The sequence below is a fragment of the Ptychodera flava genome, chromosome 13 (genome assembly GCF_041260155.1).
Source record: "Ptychodera flava strain L36383 chromosome 13, AS_Pfla_20210202, whole genome shotgun sequence".
In the NCBI taxonomy this organism is placed as follows: Eukaryota; Metazoa; Hemichordata; class Enteropneusta; family Ptychoderidae; genus Ptychodera; species Ptychodera flava.
This window is the reverse complement of record NC_091940.1, coordinates 38466307-38488019: the sequence shown is the minus strand read 5'-3', so window position 1 is coordinate 38488019 and position 21713 is coordinate 38466307. Positions and strand designations below refer to the sequence as shown.

Below are 21713 nucleotides of genomic sequence, written 5' to 3'. Positions count from 1 at the left end.
GGAATAACAGGTGTTGAGATTCCATGGATTTTTTTCTTTTTTCTTTGCCATGAAACATCAAAAATGGAATGATTTAAAAGAATTTTTTTGTCGTAATTGCTGGCCCATTGCCAAAGTGATGTTGTCAAGGGTGGAGGTATAGTTTAAATTTACTGCGTGAGCAGCTCATATTTCTCCAATACAACAACGTCAGTAGTGGTCTGTGATTATAACTTTAAATATGCGCAATGGTTGAATTGTTCAGTTCCTCTTCCAAGATGTAAATTTTGTCAACATTACATCGTGTCACATATTTAGTACATTTGATAGAGTTGTATATCATAGCAGGTTAGACTTTATTCTCTGGGTTAATTTGTTTGAATCTAAGAATACACACAAAAAAAGAAAAAACTAAAAGACAAACTACGGAAAACTACACACATCAATGATAATGACCTGCAAATGAAATCAACCTTGTGGGTCATGGTCATTTTCTCCTTCGTGTTTGGTGTGATTTTGAATTTTTTATTTGGAAACTGCTCATTTTATTTGGAATTTGTTCCTAGAGCAACTGCTCATAGAAAGGAAAATGAAACAACTACGCCGTAGCAAAAAAAACGGAGGGAAATTTGATGTGGTTCCAAAGTCCATTGCAACCAGGTTGTCTTGCTGTGTTATCTGTCCACCCACCAACTCGTGACAAAAATGCCTTGCAGCTATGCACACCAAACTTATCACCTAGAGGCCTGTATCAGAGTAATTCCCATCATTGTTAAGAAGCCATCAGATCTTGTACAGTTCACTGAAGATGATTTTTAATGAAACAAGAGTTATCAAACTATCTTTGTGTATATGTGTATGTTTATTTGTGTCTGTTTTGTGATTAAGCTTGGAATTTGATTCAATAGGATCTCTGTGTGACTGATGTATGTCACCAATAGACGTTGACAGGTAATTTATGACACTGATTCATGGGGGAGTGCACATTGGATTTGATAGGGAAGTAAACCCAGTGATTTCAACCAATGGAGATGATATCTTCAGGCTGTTTAATTAGTTCCGAGATTCAGAGCTTTCGTTTTCACATTAGAGTATATTTGTAGATGTATGTTTTTTGAGTTTCTGATCCAGCAGCGATTGTTTCTTCTTTTCATGCCCAGAAATGTTGATGAAAAACTGAAGTAAAAATATGGCTTCAATCATGTACAGGTCTGGACATTGTCATAGTGAGGTCATTTGCAAATCCATTGGGGTCAAATTAAAGGTTTGTCACAGGTCTCAAATTTCTCTGCTGTCACCATGGCAACCTACCCTAACCTTATCAACTGATGTATGGGTAAATTTACCAATCTTCTGTTTTCCTGTTTGGCTCAAAAGAGTTTGATGGAATGTCTCAACACCGGCAATGAAACTTAGTCCTTACACGGATTGGATTAGCCCCACCGCACTGTATACCTGGGTGTGGTTGGAACTATGTTACATGTACAGGGACTTGGAAGAGGGGCGGTAAAATTTTTGTTTGTGCTGTAAAGGATGTTTCCAAGGATGGTAAACAGGGATAGAAAGATGATGAAAATACAGTAGAGTGTCGCCATTCAGGCTGAGTGGATGGTTGTTACAGCTCTATCCATTGGAACTTCTTTATCAACCGTGCTATTACTGTACCCAGACTGATGTGAAAAGATAAAAATTAAAACTGATAATAAAACCAAACAGAAGGTCACCTATTGTATGACAGCCTGTTCCCACTGCTGAAAGAATCAGGTGTATACCATAAATGTGGATGATCAAATGAACAATTAAAGAGAAGAATGGTGGTGTTTGATGACCAAGTGTGTTTCAATCTCAAATGTAAACTTGCTCCATTGCATGCACTGTCTATGCTTGTAAAGTATAGCTTTGAAAGTTTGATGCTCTGTGAAAATATGAAGTAAATTTAGTTTCCCTGCTTCAAGATGTTTTTATTAGTTCACAAATCTTTTTCATAACGGCTGTATATTTATTCAAGACCTGTTTAAAGGTTATTGTCTGAATGTATTTTGATGAATATTAGTGGCACATCATTTGTTTGGAAAAACAGGATAAAGGCAAGTCTCTATGTATTCCATTTTTTCCCAGGGCATAGAAGACTTTAATAAGTAGCTGTTATCTGATTCAAATTTGCAAAATTGTCACCATGACAACCATCAAAGACTGTCAAAGCAGTGTGACAGAATAACCACGATTCTTGTCATGTCTCTATGGCAACAGAGAAAATGTTAAAATATTGATGAGTTTTAGACTGTGAAGTTGATTTCGCCATTGAGTTAGAAGTGCCTCCTACTAAGATGATTTCATGAAATTCCTTGAAACAGAGACGTCTGTGTCGTGGTTTGTATTTGATTTCATTATATTGGGTGGGGCAGAATGAAAACCTTGTTATGCAAATGTAGATTGTAGGATTAAAGAGGTCTGTCCACGGTTTACCATATTAGGTTAGAGATGAATTCAAAACTTAAGGAACATCCTTTCAGTTTAAGTTACTCTCAAGAAAGTATAATTTGTCCCTAAATTTTCATAATTTACACCAAATGTTTCCTAGGGTAAGGGCAAGGAGTATAATGCAGAAGTTAGTGGAGCTGCATGGCAGTTTAGGATGGTGAACACCTTTCCAGACTCAAGTTGATAGCAAATTATAATAAATTAATGAAATCTAATGTAAAATCTTGGATATTGTGTGATGATCTTTCTTTTGACATATGAGAACAATATAAAAACAAATCAAGAAAGTCATACGATCTAACAAATGGCAGAGACAGCCAACTTTTGCTTTGTAATTTGACATTTCAAACATATTCATCACAAAAATTGATAATTGTAAAAATTTTGTGAGCTTGGAAAGTCAAGCAAAATTATACTCCTCCAAATTGCATTGATTTCAAAGATTAGAGGTGTAATACATCTTCATTATTTTGTTTTATGTTTAGCTTATCGTTCCAACATGGAGTTTGGTTTCAATAGTGTTTAATTGTTTATTATTCTTGTTAAGTTTATGGGAATGCCTGATAATAGACAAGTGCAGTTCCCCTGCCGGCATTTTAAGCAAACAACATCATTGCAGTCTTTTAGGCCAGGAATTTACTGTAAGTGCCTGAAGATTAGTCCACAGTTGTACAGTCTGTACAATTGCGTGTATATGAAACATACCGAGAGACCTTTAATACCTGTTCTTCATGGCAGTGAAATGTTCAAACAGATGGCGACTATAATTTTCTTTTGCCTTCAAATCCTCAAGATTTGCCAATATCTATGTGAACGTGAAAGCTAGCTTGAGGCATCAAACTTTAAACAGTTGAAGGCAGTTGAGATGGAGTCAATTACAGTCTAGCATGCTGTGAAAGTTTTGCTGTGTGGATCAGGCCACACCCATCAACAGATGCATAGCTATGGGCTTTCTGCTCTGACAAATCTATAGCATTGCCAATTGTCCATGCTTTGATAACTTACAGTGTATGTTTGATGAGGTTAAAACTTTAATTTCGTCAACAAAAATAATTGGCAGACTAATTTTCTTTCACAAATCAGTCACTTTCAAATCTTCCTATCACATATGTTGACCGTAATAATACATTTTGTGTACAGTTGAAATCTAAACTTTGAGCCTAAACATCTCCATGGTGACAGTACCACTGGAATAAAAAATCATTGTCAACACTGCCTTTTATCATCAATTATTTATTTTAATAAATACTAATTTAAAATACAGATGGTAACTGCAGCAAGGAATTATATGATGTTGTTTAAGAAATAATTTCTGAAAGAAGTATGGCCATGTATCCATAAAAATTAGTAAAATAATTGAGGTACATATAGATGGCATTGGCATTGTTAAAGAGAAAAATCTCTCATGATGATATGATAGATATGATATAATATCATCTCATAAAAATGTAGTAAAAGTGTTGCTATTTACATTCAATTTATGGTTAAATATTGATTTAGAAATAGATAGTATGCAAATTAGGTATTTGTATCTGGTGACCTTCCAATTTTTGGATTGGTTCACATGTTCTTGATATTGTGATGCCACACTGTAAAACGAATCCTGATTGAAACATGTAGAGTGTGCTTCAATATACAAATTATGGCCACTAACTTCATTGCTGTAAAATAGTGTCAGTCGGAAACTTGTGGCTTCTCTATAAATATTTGACAAAAAGTATGCCAAACATTGCTATTAGGATTAGGGTAATCTGATGGGGTATGGCGTATTGTGGTGTGTGTATGGGAAGAGTTCATTTTGAACTAATCCTGGTGAAATTTTTTGTGTTGAATATGTGAATGTTTAATTCATTTGTCCAATCAATGAGTAAGAAATAGTGTTTCTCTTCAGGAAATTCTAACAGTGGTGAGTGTGACCTTACGTAGAAATGACTAACTGTGAAGAGTTACATGTACCCATGGTCTTGTCCAGGAAAACCAGTCTAGATTGCAGAGTTAAGGAAAAGGTGTAAAATAAACAGCCAAATAATGCTTAACAGGAACACTTGAGCCAAAAAAATTTCAAAAATGTAGTATTACCAGCATCAACGGTGTGGGTCTGTTTAATCTGATAAACTGTGTTTCCTTCTGATTAAATATTAATTTTGAAACAGAACTCAGTTACCTGACACACTTTTAACCTTCATTGATGACCTTTCAAAATAAAAACCTATGGGTTGGTATCTTGGCTATTATACACAACATTCATGGGTAAAATAGGTTTGTTAACAAGGTACTATAGTGTTGGTTTTGATTTGTAGTTTGTTACTCGGTTGCCATAAACTTGCATGAATTTTCTAAATTATTGATTAGTATCACCACACCAATGTTTCTGTGTGAGGACAAGTAACTTGGTTTCCTGTGTCTGAACATAGATCCTCCAAAATGGTCTGAACTCAGTATTTTCTGACCAGACCTACTTCACAGAGATTAAGAGATTAATAATTTGTTTCAGAAAACAGTGATCTTGAACTTAAGACTGCAGGCTTTCCTACAGGAACACATTGCCACTTCCTGTCATGTGTTCCAATGGCATAACTTTCTGTGTAATCTGTGTGGTCACCGTCATCCATTCACTTAGTCACCATGGCAACTCAGGTGTGACTCCATTTTTTGCCCTGGAAATACAAGATATTTCTGCCTGTAACACAGCCATGTCAAAATGTAATTTCTTGAAATAACAAATCATTCATCTGTATTGATATATTGCAATTTATCGTCAGAGTTCCACAACTACAAGTAAAATGAATGAAAATATGCTTTCTTTCAACATTGTTGTTGAAAAAAATAATGAATTATAAGGTATTTTTCATGTTGACTTGCTAACACTATGGGACTTCCTCAGTGATACCAGCATTCTCTGTTTTCTTTGAATATTTTCAATTAATTAAGTAAATTTGATACCCACCATTTTGATTATTTCACAAAGTCAAAGGACTGAAACAGTCAGAATAAGCAAAATACAGATTTGAGATTTTGTTTTTGAGTTTCTTCATCTTCACGCCACCTAAATTCCAGATATACACTTGCTGATACAAACTGAATCAACTGAACCAGTTAACAAGATGCCACAGTCTACAAGCCATAATGCTGTTAGTTTAGTTTGTTTGTGGATTTTAAGATATAAGTTGAGATGGGACACATCTAGGATACATTATTTATACATTTTCAGCAGTACTGTAAGTATTGAAAACTTTTCAACATTTTTGTAAGTTAGTGAGAAAACATACCATGGTATAATCATCCATTTCCTGTCTTGCATGCATTTCAAAAGATTGTTTAAAAAGAAAATTTGAAATTCAGTTTCCGAATGAAGATGGCAACGCATCAGCAAGAGAAGCTTGTCAGCTTTAGCATTCAGTAAAGAATAGAACAATTCCTTAGTGTGAATACATTTTCTGTTAATCGTCATTGAGAAAGGGGAAATGCTATTTAGTGAATACAAAGCAATCTGGGTCTTGCCTGAACAGATTTTATCAGTGGACAATAGCCATATTTCTATGCAGGGGCTTTTGTCTGGGAATGCACATGCTAATAGTGTGTGTCGTCTCTGTAAAGGCGCCAATGGTTTCTTGTCTTCCACCCATTTCCATGGAATGCTTGCCATCTCAAGATCCTGTCAAGGCAAAAGACTTAAATTACTCAGAACAAAAGGAAAGGATGGAATCTGAGTATAATTTACATAGATTCAGATACATGGATTTATGTCAAATCAGGGTGGGAGGCAACTTTCACCATAGTTTCCACCATCTTTGAAGTTACGACTTCCAGATACGTAATCTGATGCTGATGGTAACTTAAAATGCAGTTTCACATCATCAGATCTGTATGCTTAATAGAGTATGGTGTACCCATGTCAGTGTGTCTTTTGCTAATAAATCATGTGGCATCTTTTACTGATGCAGTAGAAGATAGGACCAGAGGTTCCTCCCTCCTGTGCAGTGCTTTGAAAATTGTGAAAGCTGGCTACTTTTGTAAAGGTCTAGTATTAAGGAAAAGACCATTATGACAATGTGGTCATTACAGATAAGAGGCACTTGATAAATTTGAGAGTTTTGATAGAGATACCAGCCCTGTGCTTCTACACAGTACATGCCTATCAGCCAGAGGAGAATTTTGCTCCTTGAAAATTGATTTTAAAAAACAGGCTTTTCTCAAATCCCATCAGAGCAAAGCAGCTGGTAAAAAGTAGAGTCTTGGGAGATCAGATCAAACCATTGTTTACCAAGGGTTGAAAAAAACTGGCAGTGTTCGACTTGAAAATTTCAAACTGCTGCCAGGAGTGGTAAAGTTCTCAGTTGAACCCTGCTGTTTCACACATCCCAACTCAAAAAATTTAATTCCATTTCCATGTTGGTATTTGCTAATCTGATGGTGTGGCTCCTTTCCCCATTGATAATATACCAATCTGGTCCTTCAACGTGCTCTTTCAGATTCAGAAGATGCACAGGTAGAAATCATATTTGCTCATGAAATGCATGTGTATCCTTGGGCTATCTTCCCTCCAGGGGAGAATGGAACAGTCAAAGTAGTATTAGCGCTCATTTTTGACTTGTCATTTCCTATTGATAATTATTATGGAGGACTTACAGAAATGTAACTAGTTTATATGAATCCTGGGCCAATTAGATAGCAGACTCTTTATTGGAAATCAGGGCGGATACCAGATGAGAACACACATCCACATGCATGGAATATTTTCTCAAGTGCTGATGAAAAAACCTTTATTGAAGCTCTCTTTTAACAAATAAGTGGAGATTATCCTTAACGTGTGAAGCATTAATTAATTACGGAAGTGAAAATAATCAATTAATTTAAATGTGGTTGAGCTGACACTGTGCTTGTCTTGTTCTTACTGCCATGTATTGGTGTTCATCATGCATTTCCTTCAAGACAGGAAGTACAAGTCAAATGTGAAGATCTTATTTTTGTTTAGCTTGTTTCCTCCACGTTCAAAAAATTAGAAAATCCAGCATACTGAAAGGAAAAACACAAGGAATAATTTCGTGCTCTTCCCAGCTTTTGTTTTCTTTGTTCAGTGCTATTGTTATTTTGAATGAACACATTCTGAAATGTCACATTGTCACTTGAAGTTTTGAAGAAAAAAACCTGTCTGTACAGGCTGTGTGATATAGGAATCCTATTCATGCTATTAACAGTGCCCCATCACTTCCTCCAACCTAGCAACCAATGTCGTATCTCATTTGCATATTGCCTAGTCATGTGACCGGCAGTTAGTTTGTAAGAGGAGATGTGATGTGGAGGATGTCAGCTTCTCTCTTGGAGAAAGTCAGTGAGTATGGAATTTCTGGTATTTCACTTTCTGAAGCCTTCTTTGTCAAACTTGTCAGTCATGAGTGAAAAAATGACCAAATTTTGCCATGACAATGGAAGATGATGTGATGACAAGGCAGTGCGTGTCTAATTGACATGGTTTTAATTTTAGCAAGTGATACCAGTAGGCATGCACAGATGTGATGTTTCACTCTTCCTACGCTTAGTAGTGCAAGCCTTGTCAAATGTATATTATGCATGCTGGCTTGGAAGCCAGCCTTTGAGATGCAGACATCTTTTATAATACAAAGTTACATCACAACCTCTGCGTATTTATTCATGGAGGATATATATGAATACATAGGAAGCCAGTGAAAAAAAATTCAATAATCTGGGGGATGTTTAGGGTACTTGTAGTTGATTGATGGTGTTGATGCAGAGGCGTATATCTCCCTGCATCAGTGTGTACGTATGGTCCTGTGTATCTGTGTCAGTTCACATAGTAGACATAAATGAAGTCTAGGAATGCTCCACCGGTGTAGGGTTACACAAGTTGGGATGAATTGTCGGAGTCAAGGCTGGTCTCAGGACTCAGGTCCAGTGTCTGCTTGTTTGCTCTGGAACTTCCATCTCGTTTTTCCCATCTGCATCCTGTGTTTTAACTAAGCCATCTTCCTCCGGAAATCACCCTCAATTTTTCTCTCTCTTCTTGCAGTCTTCCCCAAATCTACCCCTAGCGATGTTCTTTTACAGAATCCATCGGTTAAAAATTAATCCACAATGTCAGACTTGTTCAATGTAGTCTGGTAAATATGAATTTTCAGTCAATATTGGGAATGGCATTTTTCAGTATTGTGTAAAGTGTAAATTGCAAAGCTTAATCAATGTTCAGCCCTCAATTATAAAAAACATTTCTATTATATTTTGAGATAAATTTAATGTCTGGTTTTGTGTTTTCAGAATATCTTTAGCTGTCAGCAGCCCATCAGTGTAAAAGCAGGAGATACCAGTGATAAGATAACAGTTAGACTTGTGGTTTCAGCATCAAAAATTCCCACAGTATGTGGATGTAATTGGTGTCAGAAAACATATTTTTAGCCATCATGGCCATCAAGCAGGTGTTTTGGAAATACAGTATTTTGTGGCCAATTATAACCATTACAAACATGTATGTTTTCAGCAAATGGATGCATTATTGTAGGAATCTTGTAGACTGATGAAGAAATAATGACAAATATATTTGTTATTCTCACTGTTTTATTCGGATGAAACGGTCAAAAAATTCACAGGAATTGTGTTGCTGCAAAACATGCAAAATTTACCAATCTACATATCTTGGTTGGAACATGAGGAATTTTTTGTGTATATTTGAGAAGTCAGAGGAAATATGCCTATGAACTGAAAACAGATGGTCAAATTGTCTAACAAATTGCTTTTATCCAACCCCCCTCTAGGATTTAACTTGGTACCAGTGTAACAGCTGAGAAAAAGTCAAACGGATAAAAAGCTTCTGTCACATAGTAATCTGTATCTACACTGTACAAATTATCAAAGTCAGGCATTTTTAATGTTTAAGTGATGCCATTGAGAGAGCTTACATCACTGATAACAAACTCATGATGACTTGCAATTGATGACGTGTTTTAAATTTCATCAATAGATAATGGTTTGGATCCAGGGAGGATAAAGTGTCTTAAAATTGAAATTGATGACATCTGACATTTATTGAAATAGCTCCTATACACATCACATGACTTCAAATCGAATTCTTTCCTCTAAAAGGCATTTAATCAGTCCCAAAGAAAATAAAAAAAAAATCCTGAACAATTTGACAATGTATTGCCTAATGTGATATGTGTTGGTAATTTTTCCCTCTCAAAAATAACCCACCGGTGATGGAGACAGGCCAGAATGCACCCAAACTTGCAAGTTGAAAAATCACCCAAACCCATATGTGACTACTGTCTACAAGTTTACAGTGGCTGTCAATAGGTTAAGCACTTCAAATATGCGATCTCAAAAGTGAAATACAGTCGAGTCAAGATTTTGCCAGCATGAGACTTTCTTGCGTTTTTCTAATTTATTTTCACTCAAAAATATAAACTGTAACAACATTGTGGTCTGCTGTATCATTCGAGGTGGAGGAGTTATTTTGATAAAAATAGTGGATGAATAAATAAAGCAAATTTCAAAAGTGTGTGCAGATACAATGGAACATCCACACATGTTGCTACGGCTTCCTAGTTGATACAGCCTGCAATGATATCATGTCAAATAAAAGAATTAGGTTCTGAGAAATAATGATTCGGACGATACTGCTTGGAGATACTGAATAATTATTTCATGAGGGCTCATTGTCATACTGTCGTCGCATTGCAGTTTCTTTGTATTTTCACATGTTTTGCCATCTGTGATGACAGTTTTTCTCTGTAAATGTATTTACAGTTTAGTCAGTGATCCTCAAACCCACTTGTACACTTGTTGTAGGTGTCTGAGGCACAGTAATACGTAGGAAAGGTAATTCTCAGCTCATGTGTTCTGTGTATGCATCACGGTTGCCCTGGATACATCAATGTTTGTATTTCTTGAGGAGTAGCAGGTTGGTGAGGCCTGTGAGAACGGAGGCTGATGTCTGTGATGATGATGATGGTGAGAAAGACAGCCTGGATGTAGACATATTTCATTAATACAATTCTTTTTACCCATGAGGACTACATATGATTACTGAAAGTGGTTCTATTTTTAGCTCAGCTTGCAGCTGACAATGGTTGCCATGGTGCCCAACATCCTTTTACAGTGGGGCTCAGGAATATGATGGTAGTCAATTAGCTTTCTTTACTTCATCCTGTTAGGAAGAGGTCTCTTTTAGGGTCTTTTGATATTTTTTGTCAGGCTGTGGGTGTGTCTTTGTTTTGTCCATCGCTATTGTCTAATCAAAGAGCTGGAATGCCAGTGCATATATGCAAATATGACATCCTGGTGTGTGTTTGTGTTGAATGTGTGTGAATAACAATAGTTCATCAAGTGTATGTCTTCATCAGTTTCAAAAATACCATGCCACAGCAGTCTTGCAACAGATCCCACTGGCTTTGTTGAAAAATTAATCACCTCTCTTCATCTTCAGTGATTGCCCGATAATTGATTGGACCTCTAGTTTATTGTCTCTGTGATCATGTAGGTTGTGTGAAGTTGCATCCTAATAAAAAGCTTTCCATTGGTTAGTCAATAAACAAGCTTTTACTAGAAGTATTTCCCGATGAGTGGACCATGCCTTATCAGCCAACATTGAATGTGTGTGAATTGAATTTCAGTAAATGAAATATTTGAATCCAGCCAGGCTCATGATCTGTCGTAATAACTTTTATAATTCACATACAAATAGTATGCCATTTAATTTTGTTTCTGAATGCATTTTCAGTTGGGACTGCGGTGGACGATTTGAATGATGGCACAAATTGTCTGACGAAGGAAATGACAGAGATGGAAAAGGTCGGAGACGAGGCTACCACAGGACAGCATGGAGCCAATCAGCCAACACTGGAGGAAGATGGCAATGGTGTGCACCTGAACATCACTGTGACAGACCATGAGACGAAACACAACACCAAATTAAGAACTCATTCCAGAAAAATGGCCAGTCCTAAGAAGGCGGTCGCTGCCCTAGCACAGAAAGGAAATCCCAAAATAGAAACAGCCAGTATTACATTCCCAGCAAACAATGCAGATGAGAAGATATCCAGGAAAGAGCACATGGAGAGTCTAAACCTATCCAGTGATGTGGACTCACAGGATCTGCCGGAAGAAAGAAGCAATGGTGTGTCGGAGAACAGCTGGATGTTAGGTTCAGATTCCAGCAACCTTCCAGGGATGAATATGTCATCTCATCTGGACAGCAGTGGAAACAGTCTGGATGGCAGTGAGAGTATGAATGAAGGATTTGAATCATCCCTTGCCAGCCTTGATGAGTCAGTGTCATCAAAAGAGGTTACAGTGGGGATGAACGACACCGGTGTAGCTGGAGACCCAGGCAAAATCAACGGCAGTAGTGGTGTCAGAAGGAGGAGGGCGCGGTCATCTTCCTTAGATGCACATCCGTATGACAGTGATGAAGACTGGGATATCACAACCTACCGAAAGAAGAAAAAGAAAAGTTACGCCAATAATAGAGGTGGAAAGAGAAGAAAAAAGGTGAGTTTCATGAAAGTTGAACTTTGTTCTAGTATTTGGAGTAATTCAATATTTCAAGGACGTATATGTTTGTTTATTTATTTATTTATGAGAATCACGCGTCAGGTCCTTGAGATAAATAGCATACAAAAAATATTGAACATGAAAGGGCAAGTAGCTGTAAACTTAGATGATTTCTTTCCATTATTTTGTTCTGTATGTCCATTGCAAGTTCTTGTTCTACACCTTGTCAACACAGTGTCTGTACATGTAAGATGCACTCTTATTGTTTGCATCTGAATGCTAGTCCATACCAGAATTCACTTGTCAACAACAACAATGCAGTTAATACATGTACAGGCTGAGTTGACAAGCTCAACACTGTATCTCAACATTCTTCATTGAGTAGAACAAGAAACTGTAGCTGACATAAAAAACACAAATACAGTGAAAAAAATCATCAAAAGTTGCTGTTACTGGCCCTTGAAGATGTTAGCAATCCTAAAGAGGAAATCAAATAACAATTCATAACATGCTTAAATCATTAATATGTGATTTTCATGACCCCTAAATGACCTTACATCCTGGTACCTATGTCAATGTTAGTCTGCTGTTTTGATTTATTGTAACACTTTGCAGCATTGAAAACATTGACATTATTGCGTACTGAATTGCCACTGTAACTTATTCTGAAATAATAATCTGTATGTATTCAAACTGTAAATGTTGTATATCAAAGACCACATACCACAACACTATAGGGATATGAGGTCGTGTAGGGGTCATAGAGGTCATTGAGGTCGTAAAGAATCAGTGGACTACTCATGGCATAAATTTTCAGAGAGTTAGGGATGCCTGATAATTATGAATTTTTATCTCCTTAGAGAAGTTCATAAAGTGTCAGGTAGTCCAAAACCTCTCTAGTATGCACTTGTAAACTTATGTCTAACAATTTATGGTTTTTATTGAAAAATGAGAGCACAATGCCAAATGTAAGTTTTTGGGAACTCAAACTACAGAGAGATTCTAGGCTAGTGCAAGGAATATGTTACCTGAGACTTGTTTATGGACAAGTCCAACAAGAGGGACTTCCTTGATTATCTGTTGATCAAATGTGAGGGAAAATGGGCTGGAAAAACATTTAACTTTCGACTCAAAATGGTGGGACGTTTTTAATCATTACAGCATTGTGGCCTTTCATGCATATTGTCAGCTCCAATTATTTAGAAAGAATAGATTTGACATTTTTTGACTGAAAAAATTAAGAAAAGTCATGTTTTATAAAAAATGTGTTCCCTTTGCATTCAGCCATTGCTGTGTTGTCATGGTGACAGTATTTCATGTGGTAAATATGTTTACCTACACGTATGTTGGAACAGCTGAGCAACATCAAAGATGTTTTCCTGGATTAGACCCAGCTTGTCTTATCTGGTTTCCAAGTTATTGTATGGCAATGACATCATGGGTCATATCAGTTTATGTTTTTTGAAATACAAACAGTAGAGCAACCCTATCAACATTGTAAACTCACATGCTACATGTATTTATTTTTTCATACCACATAATCTATCCATGAAGATGGGTCGAACTGTAAAGTATATGTTTTGAAAAATATGATTGACATGAAACTTGAATTCTTTCTGAGAATTAGTAACATTCAGTCACTTTGTAAATTGTTTGATTAAAGGACCAGATAACTTGAGTCAAATGTTTGCCAATATTTCAAATATTAACATCACATAGCTGTCAATAAAGCTCTGTATTACCTCAATTCTGGAACATAAATTTTTAATGTACATTCTCAAGAATCTTCTAATTCCTTGTAGTTGTCGTTATTCTGTACGAGCTGGCCATAAGTGTAGCAATTTTATACATTTAATTTTTTGGTTCTGATTTTTGAAAGTGAATTTTTTGTCCTATTTTAAATGACACTAAAAGCATTGTTTTATGCATGTTTATTGGTAAATGTATTAAATATGTAGATTATTATTTAACAATCTGCTTTGGTTAGTTTTATGTCACTTTAAGAAGGGTAAATATAATTGAAACAATAGGGTAAAGGCTCTAAAAGTCGATATTTTCTGTCAATTTTTTTCATTTCAGAGCAAGCCACCAGGACCTGGGGATTTAGATGAAACTGATAAAGGTGACTTCAAGTGCCAAATTTGCTTCAAATCATTTGTGAGTGCTCACGAGTTCACATCCCACATCAGGAAGCACAACCCCGCTGGAACCCATGGGTGCAAAATTTGCGGAAAGAAGCTCAGCTCCACCAGTTCTCTGGATAGACATATGCTGGTACATTCCGGTGAACGTCCCTTCAAGTGTAAAATCTGCAGACAGGCATTTACAACCAACGGTAACATGTACAGGCATATGAGAATACATGAGAAAGATAACAGGACAAATGATGTCACTGTTACCAACGACTACAGCGTGCCCAGGCTCAAACTTGCAAGTAAAAGGCGACGTACTCTGGAGACTCCCGAATCATCACCAGTCAAGATGATGGCCATTGAGGCGGATGCAGCCGTTGTGAAAGTAGCAGGTGAAAAGGAGAAGGATAGCAAAGAAGAGCTAAGCTGTCCGGTGTGTAGTAAAACGTTTCTTTGCAAATATGGGCTGCAGACACACATGGAGACTCACTCAATGTTAGCCCAAAGGTGTAAAGTCTGTGACTGTGCTTTCAAAACACCACGAGGCCTTCGAATGCACATCCTCATGGCACACAAGAACAGGAAGTTAGGCATCCAGCCCTCCGGACCAGCACACATCCCGGTTGGTTTCCAGGACCTTGGCTTTGCAGAGTTCTCATCATCCAAATTTCCTCTCATTGCCAAGACATGGTGTGAGAAACATGTGCGACGTTGCAGCAGTAATCACCATAGATATGTTTGCCGTACCTGCAACAAAGCATTCCCATGTTCAAGTGCCTTGGACCTTCATGCAACCACCCACAACACCATTAAAGTTGAAAACGATGACAATGATGACGGTGAGGGAAACAAGAAGGTACTCACACAGCAAGACTTCATGTCAGCTCTCAAACTGCAACCTCAAGCCACACCACTCGAGTCCAACGATTCCAAGGAAGGTGCAAGCAAACCCAACCAGTACATTATCATCATCAGAAAGCCAGCTGCAGGCAACTCAGGAGTTGAGGGTCAGATTTATCAAATGCCTTCTACAGCAGCTGTCGTCAAATCTGCATCTCCTGCCAAGGGTAACATCAGAGAACTCACAGTCAATTCACCATCAGCTAAATCTGGAGATGAAGCAAGAGGCGAGGATGACTTTGCTGATGTCCAGCAGATTGTGAAGGTAGCTACTAGTTCAGCTAATCCAATGCATCCGACAACTAGTGTCACTGAGAAGCAGAGAACTCCCCGCCCCATGCCGCCACTTCGTAGAATACCACGCATGGCACGGCGTGTAATCGATAATCGCGTGCTGTTGAACCCACCACCACCGCCACCACTGAAGTGCCTTCAACCCAAGATCAAACAAGATCTTCACCAACGTCAACCAGAGCTACTTTCACCACAGATGCTGACGCCAGAGAATCTTTGCAAGCAGAGTGTAACACCGGATGATTTGAAGTTACAGAGCATGGAGGGCAATGGAGTAGAAAGTCAGGAGGGCGATACATCAGCCAATGATTCAGCAGGTGACAAAGCCGGAAAGAAAGGGAAAAAATATGCATGCAAATACTGCAATGAAGTTTTCCCACTAGCCAGATCCCTGAAAAGCCATGTGAGGAGCCATTTTGGTTTGACACCTTACAAATGTACCATGTGCAGTTATTCCAGTGCAGACAAGAGTACCCTGATCCGTCACATGAGAACGCACAATGGAGAGAGGCCATTTATGTGTACAGTGTGCGAGTTTGCCTTCACTACAAAAGCTAACTGTGAGCGGCACGTCAGAAAGAAGCACTCCAAGTCAAGCAAAGCTGAGATTGATGCCTGCATTGCCTACAATCAGTATTTGGCAGACCCTGAGGGCGCCGATACATTCCACTCCCCTGACACCATCTGCAAGTACTGCAACAAGGATTTCAAATTCTTCCGTGCTCTGCGACATCACCTGAGATCACACAGCAGTTGCCGGGAGAAGCCCTTCCACTGTAAAGTATGCAACAACGGATTTTCCACCAAGAACAATTGCATCCGGCATATCCTGAAGAGACACCGTGAGTTATCCCAAAAAGAGGTAGAGGCGTCAGTTGTTTTCCATGAACCGCTGAAGTGGACAAACATAGCATCTCAACTGGAAAAGACAGCGTCAGAAGATGGTATCATCTTAAAGGAGGAACCAGCAGACTCGGACTTGCCTCTAGATTTCAGCATCAAATCAAGCTCCATAGCTAGTGATGAAGATGCTGGCGATGATTCATCAAGTGTTGGAGGTCTTGAACCCATGGATCTGTCTCTTACAAAGAAAACGAATGAAAATAGAAACACTGAGGCTGACAACCAGAAAAAGTTCTCCCACAGACGCATGCATAATCGATTGTACAACTCTCAGAGTGATGGGTCAGAATGTCCACACTGTAACTTACAATTCACCAAAGCATCCTTGTTGAAAGAGCACCTGAGAACCCACAGCAGTGAAAGGCCATTCCGTTGCTATCATTGCTCGGCTGCCTTTGCGGCCAAAGAAAATCTTGAGCAACACATGGAGAAGAAACATCAACGAGTCAACAAAAAGGGGCACCAGACATTCCTGCCAACCATCATCTACCCACCTCAGCACAAACTGTTGACAAAAGCTGCTAAACCCATCAAGGTTGTGCGCAAATTACAGGATAATGAGTCAGAAGTTGAAATGGCCACTCCATTGCCATCTGTAGTTTCCAAGGAAACCAGCAAGAAACAACCAGACAAGGCTGCATCACTTAAGTCACCCAGCAGTAGCATGGGATCAGATTGCAGTGGAGACTTGTCAAGCGTGTCAAAGATGTTAGCTGCCACCAATAGCAACAACTTTGAGCCTTTCTTGAAAAACGGCACTGAAGTAGTCGACAAGAAAAACCACAAAGACAAAGAAGGGAACGTGGCAGTCAGCGAAGCCATCAGTGTCAACAAGAACAGGGTCCAGACACGCTTGAGAAGAAACTCATTTCCCACTACCGGCAGTCTGCACAAGCTTTCCTGTCCATATTGCCCGCGCACTTTTCCCTGGATAAGCTCCCTGAGACGACACATCCTAACACACACCGGCGTAAAACCATTCAAATGCCCCCAGTGTGGCGTGTACTTCTCCACCAAGTCCAACTGTGAGAGACATATGCTGAGAAAACACTGCAATAACAACACCTCAGATGCCAGCTTCCGCAGCTTTACAGAGAGACCATTCAAGTGTCAGATGTGTATGAGTAGTTCATTCTCAACGCGACAGAGGCTACGACGACACTACATGATGAAACACCCTGGTGCACCCATACCAGATTACGAAGGAGTTGAAGACATACAACCTGAGGAGACCCCAGTTATTATCACTACAGAAGACGTGCTGCCAAGTGATCAAGACGACTTAGATGATTCTTTGAAAGAGACTGACTTTGTTGCACTGAGTCATGAGCTTTCCAAGACCACTTCTGAAGTCATGGCCAAGGTCGCTCCCTCAGATTCTGCAATCTGCATTCAGCAAGAGACGCAAAGCAACGATGAAGAGAAAGTTGATGATCAGAGTGCGGATGATGACATGAACTCAGAATCGTTGTTGTGTAATGAGTCCATACCTGATGATGATGACGATGATAATGATGATGAGAGTCGGAACACCCCGGCACCAGATGAGGAAAAGCCACCTCTTGAGGAAGATAGCGAAACTGATAAATCAACAATAGCACCGGAAAACAGCCATGTTGATGATCAGGACATGGAGGAAAAATCAATGTCTGAAGAATCACCAAATAACAAAGGGAAGAAAAGCAATGCTAAGATTTGCTGTGACATATGTGGAAAGGAGTTCAAGTACAGCACAACGCTTACACGTCACATGCGAATACACACACTGGCTCACCCATTCAAATGTACTGAATGTTCAGCAAGGTTCACCACCAAGTTCAACTGTCAGAGACATATCATCAAGATTCATGGTAAGAGCAAAGAAGAGGTGCTCTACATTCCAGAGACCGTGTCTGATGACGAGGAAATTGCCAGACCAGAGGCTGCTGCCAAGTCTGGGGCTGAGAAAGAGGAGAACGCAGAATCAGGTGACGGGGATGCAGGAACCATCAACTTTGTGGAAGTCAAGTTTGACAAGAATGGACGGAGTCGTCAAATTCCAGACAATTATGAAAACAGGAAGAAGAAATGTGAGATCTGCCAGAAACGGTTCTGGTCAAAACAGGAACTGCAGCGACATTTACGGACTCACTCACAGGAGAAACCATTCCACTGTGACAAATGCAACCGCTCGTTTGCCGTCAAACACAGCCTTCTGCGACATGCAAAAGCTCATGAAGATGCAGCGGATGAAGATGTTGAATCTGAGAAAATTGTAGTGGATACACCAAGTCAAAAAGGAAAGAGGAAACTGCCGAGAAGAAAAGGAAATAGACATACTGCAGTGGATGACAGTGTTAGTGCTGATTCTGCAGATGGTCTGGATCCAGGGGTGATAATAGTAAATCCAGAATCACCACCGGGTTCACCACAGACAGCAAATCGGAAAAACAAGGCACCATGGGATGCCAATGGTACCATTGAACCAGATGGTGGTGTCTACATGACGACATCAGTTGACGACAGAACCATGTTGATGCAGGCCAGCTCCGAACCAGATATGTTTGCTCCAGCGGATGAAGAGATTGCTTCCTCCATGGATAACTCTGACATCATTCAGAACTTACTCGGTATTCATGACTCCTCTGTAATTGATCAGATGCTGGACTCAGCAGACTCTGCTGCAAAACTTTTAGGAGTAGAATAAACAAGGTAGGGCCGTCTGAAGAAATGAATTTAAAAGGTGAACTTGTTGAATGCAGACCAGAATTTACGCAGTGGACTACAAACTTTAGAGGTCACAATATCTGAGTGAAATAACACAACAACGGTATTCCTTCTTCTCAATGGTTGTTGAAAAATAAAATACCATGCAAACAAAGTCGTCCTCAGATGCATCACAAAAGCCAAAACTGGCAATCTTATGAGGGTTGATTGTGGAAAGTGCCAGAGCTATGAGAATATTTATTTGGTACTTCTTCATCTGGTTTTATGTCATTTGTTTACATGTAGATATACAAGATTTCTAGTTAGCAATAATACTCATGTTATGCACTTACAGTATGATATGCAGTTTGTAATTTCAATACTAATTATGCACATAAATTATGCAACAGTCCTGTGTACATAATTCTGAAGGACAGTTGCTGAATATTTGAAATTTGCATAGAATCGGATCCGATTTCACTATTGTATGTATGCAAAATTAATCAAGTTCTGACAAGTTCATTCAAAATCAATGCAAACACATTCCAATATACACAGAAAGTTCGTAGACGGGGCTGACACCCCTGGCCTTATAAATGGTACCTGCCATTTTATTTCTTTCTCTCAGTCAGATTTCTTTAGATCGCATTTGACTATGCAAATTTGTGATACACTAAAGCAGTTATGATAGTAATCAGAAATCTATGCAAAAATTATAATTCTGCGTTGATTTTTTTCATTGCAGTACAAAACTTCAACATTTGACAACCTTTTTTTAAATCACTGAAAATATGCAATTTGCTCCGCGTATGATTTTTACAGTCTGTATTACTTGGATTGTTTAACCATGCAAACAGTTTTTCTTCTTTCTCTGGTTGCTTACTACTAAAACTGAGGCTTGTGTTTGAGGAATTTTTTCCCTCATTGAAGGTTATTATATATTTTCCATTTTTTGAGTCGTTTTGTTATTCATTTGATGTAGCTATTCAACAAGTAATTTTCAAATCAGATTTCTGAATTGAGATGTCATTGTAAGAATAATGACTGCTGCGTCTATGTATCAACTTTGCATTTACTATGAATTTCTCAGTACACATGAAATCTCAGAGAGATGAATTTCTTTGCAAAACATTTTAGTTAGTGGTTTGAAGGGTGGATGAAATGGTTTGATCTACTGAAATACAAAATTATGTTGATTGTACTTCTATATATATGTTGTGTGTTAATTTGCAGCAGAGATTTTCTTTTGCTGTGTAATGTTACTGGGGAAATATTATACTCTTAAGGAAAATTTCAGAATGGTATTTTTTTGTCTCCCCAAGATGTTTTCCTGATCTACCAATCAACAGCTAAGTCCCATGTAGTCATCAAAATATTCTATTGTGATAGGTAACCTTTGACATGTAGTTTCCGTCGATTTGAACTCCAAATACTATTGGACGATTCCAGGAGACAGAGCATGACTAGTTAGCTGTTATCCAATCCAGCAGTGTCTTTCATTTTCAACATATTCACAGTTAATTTTATTATGCAGCATTTTTATTGGCTAAAGAAAACCTCCATCATAGAGAGGGCCTCTATTTTGAAGTAAACAGAAGTTTGGATGACTGTATACATAGCTAAAAACTACACTCAAGATGGTTTTGTTTGTTTTTCATGCTAATCCAGGAAGGCAGCACACCAGGTTTCCATCATCCAAGACACTTGTGAGCAAATTTGTTCAGAAGTCAGAGTTTGCCAGGTTTAACTTGACATTGTGTCGTTAGAAGTACCTAAATCTTTTGTATACAGATAAGAAAGTGATTATTGAAGTCAATTTGAGAATGAGAAGCTACTAGTTGTGTTATCCTGGTTGACAGCTCACTTTTACAAATCCCAGATTCCCTTGAACATTCCTAACAGTTTGTACAACTAGCTTGAAAAATAACTTTATCATATTCAGGAAACCATACTTGCCTTAATTGTAGCTTTTCTGATATTTTCTCATTGTTGATGGCTGTCTTTTCATTAAATACATCCAGGAGATTGTGCAGGATTGCTATCACTCTGTGCAAGGTTGTACCGTCAAACATAACAGGGCTGCACTATTTCCTGAGTCAATTTCACCACTAGGGGGCGTGCTTCTCAATTGCCCAGACCATCACCATAAAACACATGATAGTACTGTTCTATGTGAAGGTGTTATGTGCATTTGGCCTCATACCAGAAAGGTAGATATTTGAATACATTTAATATCTTCATTCAAGAAGAATGTATTTTCTTAAAGACGACAGTTGACCTAATCATTCTGGGAAACACTGAAAATTCACGCAATTCAGTATCAACAACTTTGAACAAAATTTTTCAAAATGTTTTGAGATTCAGCAAGTCTTGCAAAGATCATAGAACATGTATCTTGGGTCTATGGTGAGGTTACTGACCTCATGCATTCTCATCTGTGTTGCTTTTTTTTTTTGTTGATTTTCATTTCAGGTGTGTTTTATCTCAGGACTTGATTAGAATAGCTATGTGTCTTGATTTCCTATCTTCATGAAGTGATCATATAGCAGGAAGGTGGGGGTTTTATTTTTTGAATGAATTTTGATAAACAATAAAACTCAGAACAATACTTGTGGTGTGTTGTGTTGTTTCTTCTTGTCATGTTTCATTGACTGCTTGACCTTAGATGACCTTAGAATAGAAGTGTGATGTATGTGATGTGACCAATGAAACACTTATCCCTGATCCAGGTACACTTATATCATGGAGAATTTAAACTATGAAGCATAAACTACATTTCCACAAAATATTAGGGTTGGGATTCAATATTCTACACTTTCGTCCAAACACGTGAGG

The 21713-nt window shown here is 38.3% G+C and overlaps 1 protein-coding gene across 3 annotated transcripts in view; it reads left to right on the top strand.

Moving 5' to 3' along the window:
• Positions 1 to 21486, top strand: part of LOC139148405 (ras-responsive element-binding protein 1-like) — a 30393-nt gene extending 8907 nt beyond the window's left edge. For 2 of the 3 annotated variants that reach the window (XM_070719846.1, XM_070719848.1), the window contains exons 2-3: positions 11192 to 11961; positions 14044 to 21486. In XM_070719846.1, the coding sequence (XP_070575947.1) occupies positions 11192 to 11961; positions 14044 to 18879 (5606 nt within the window). In that variant the 3' untranslated portion in view covers positions 18880 to 21486. Of the gene's footprint in view, positions 1 to 7654; positions 7793 to 11191; positions 11962 to 14043 lie in introns of those variants that run through there. The other variant, XM_070719847.1, reaches the window with a different exon arrangement.
• The last annotated feature ends 227 nt before the right edge of the window (positions 21487 to 21713 follow it).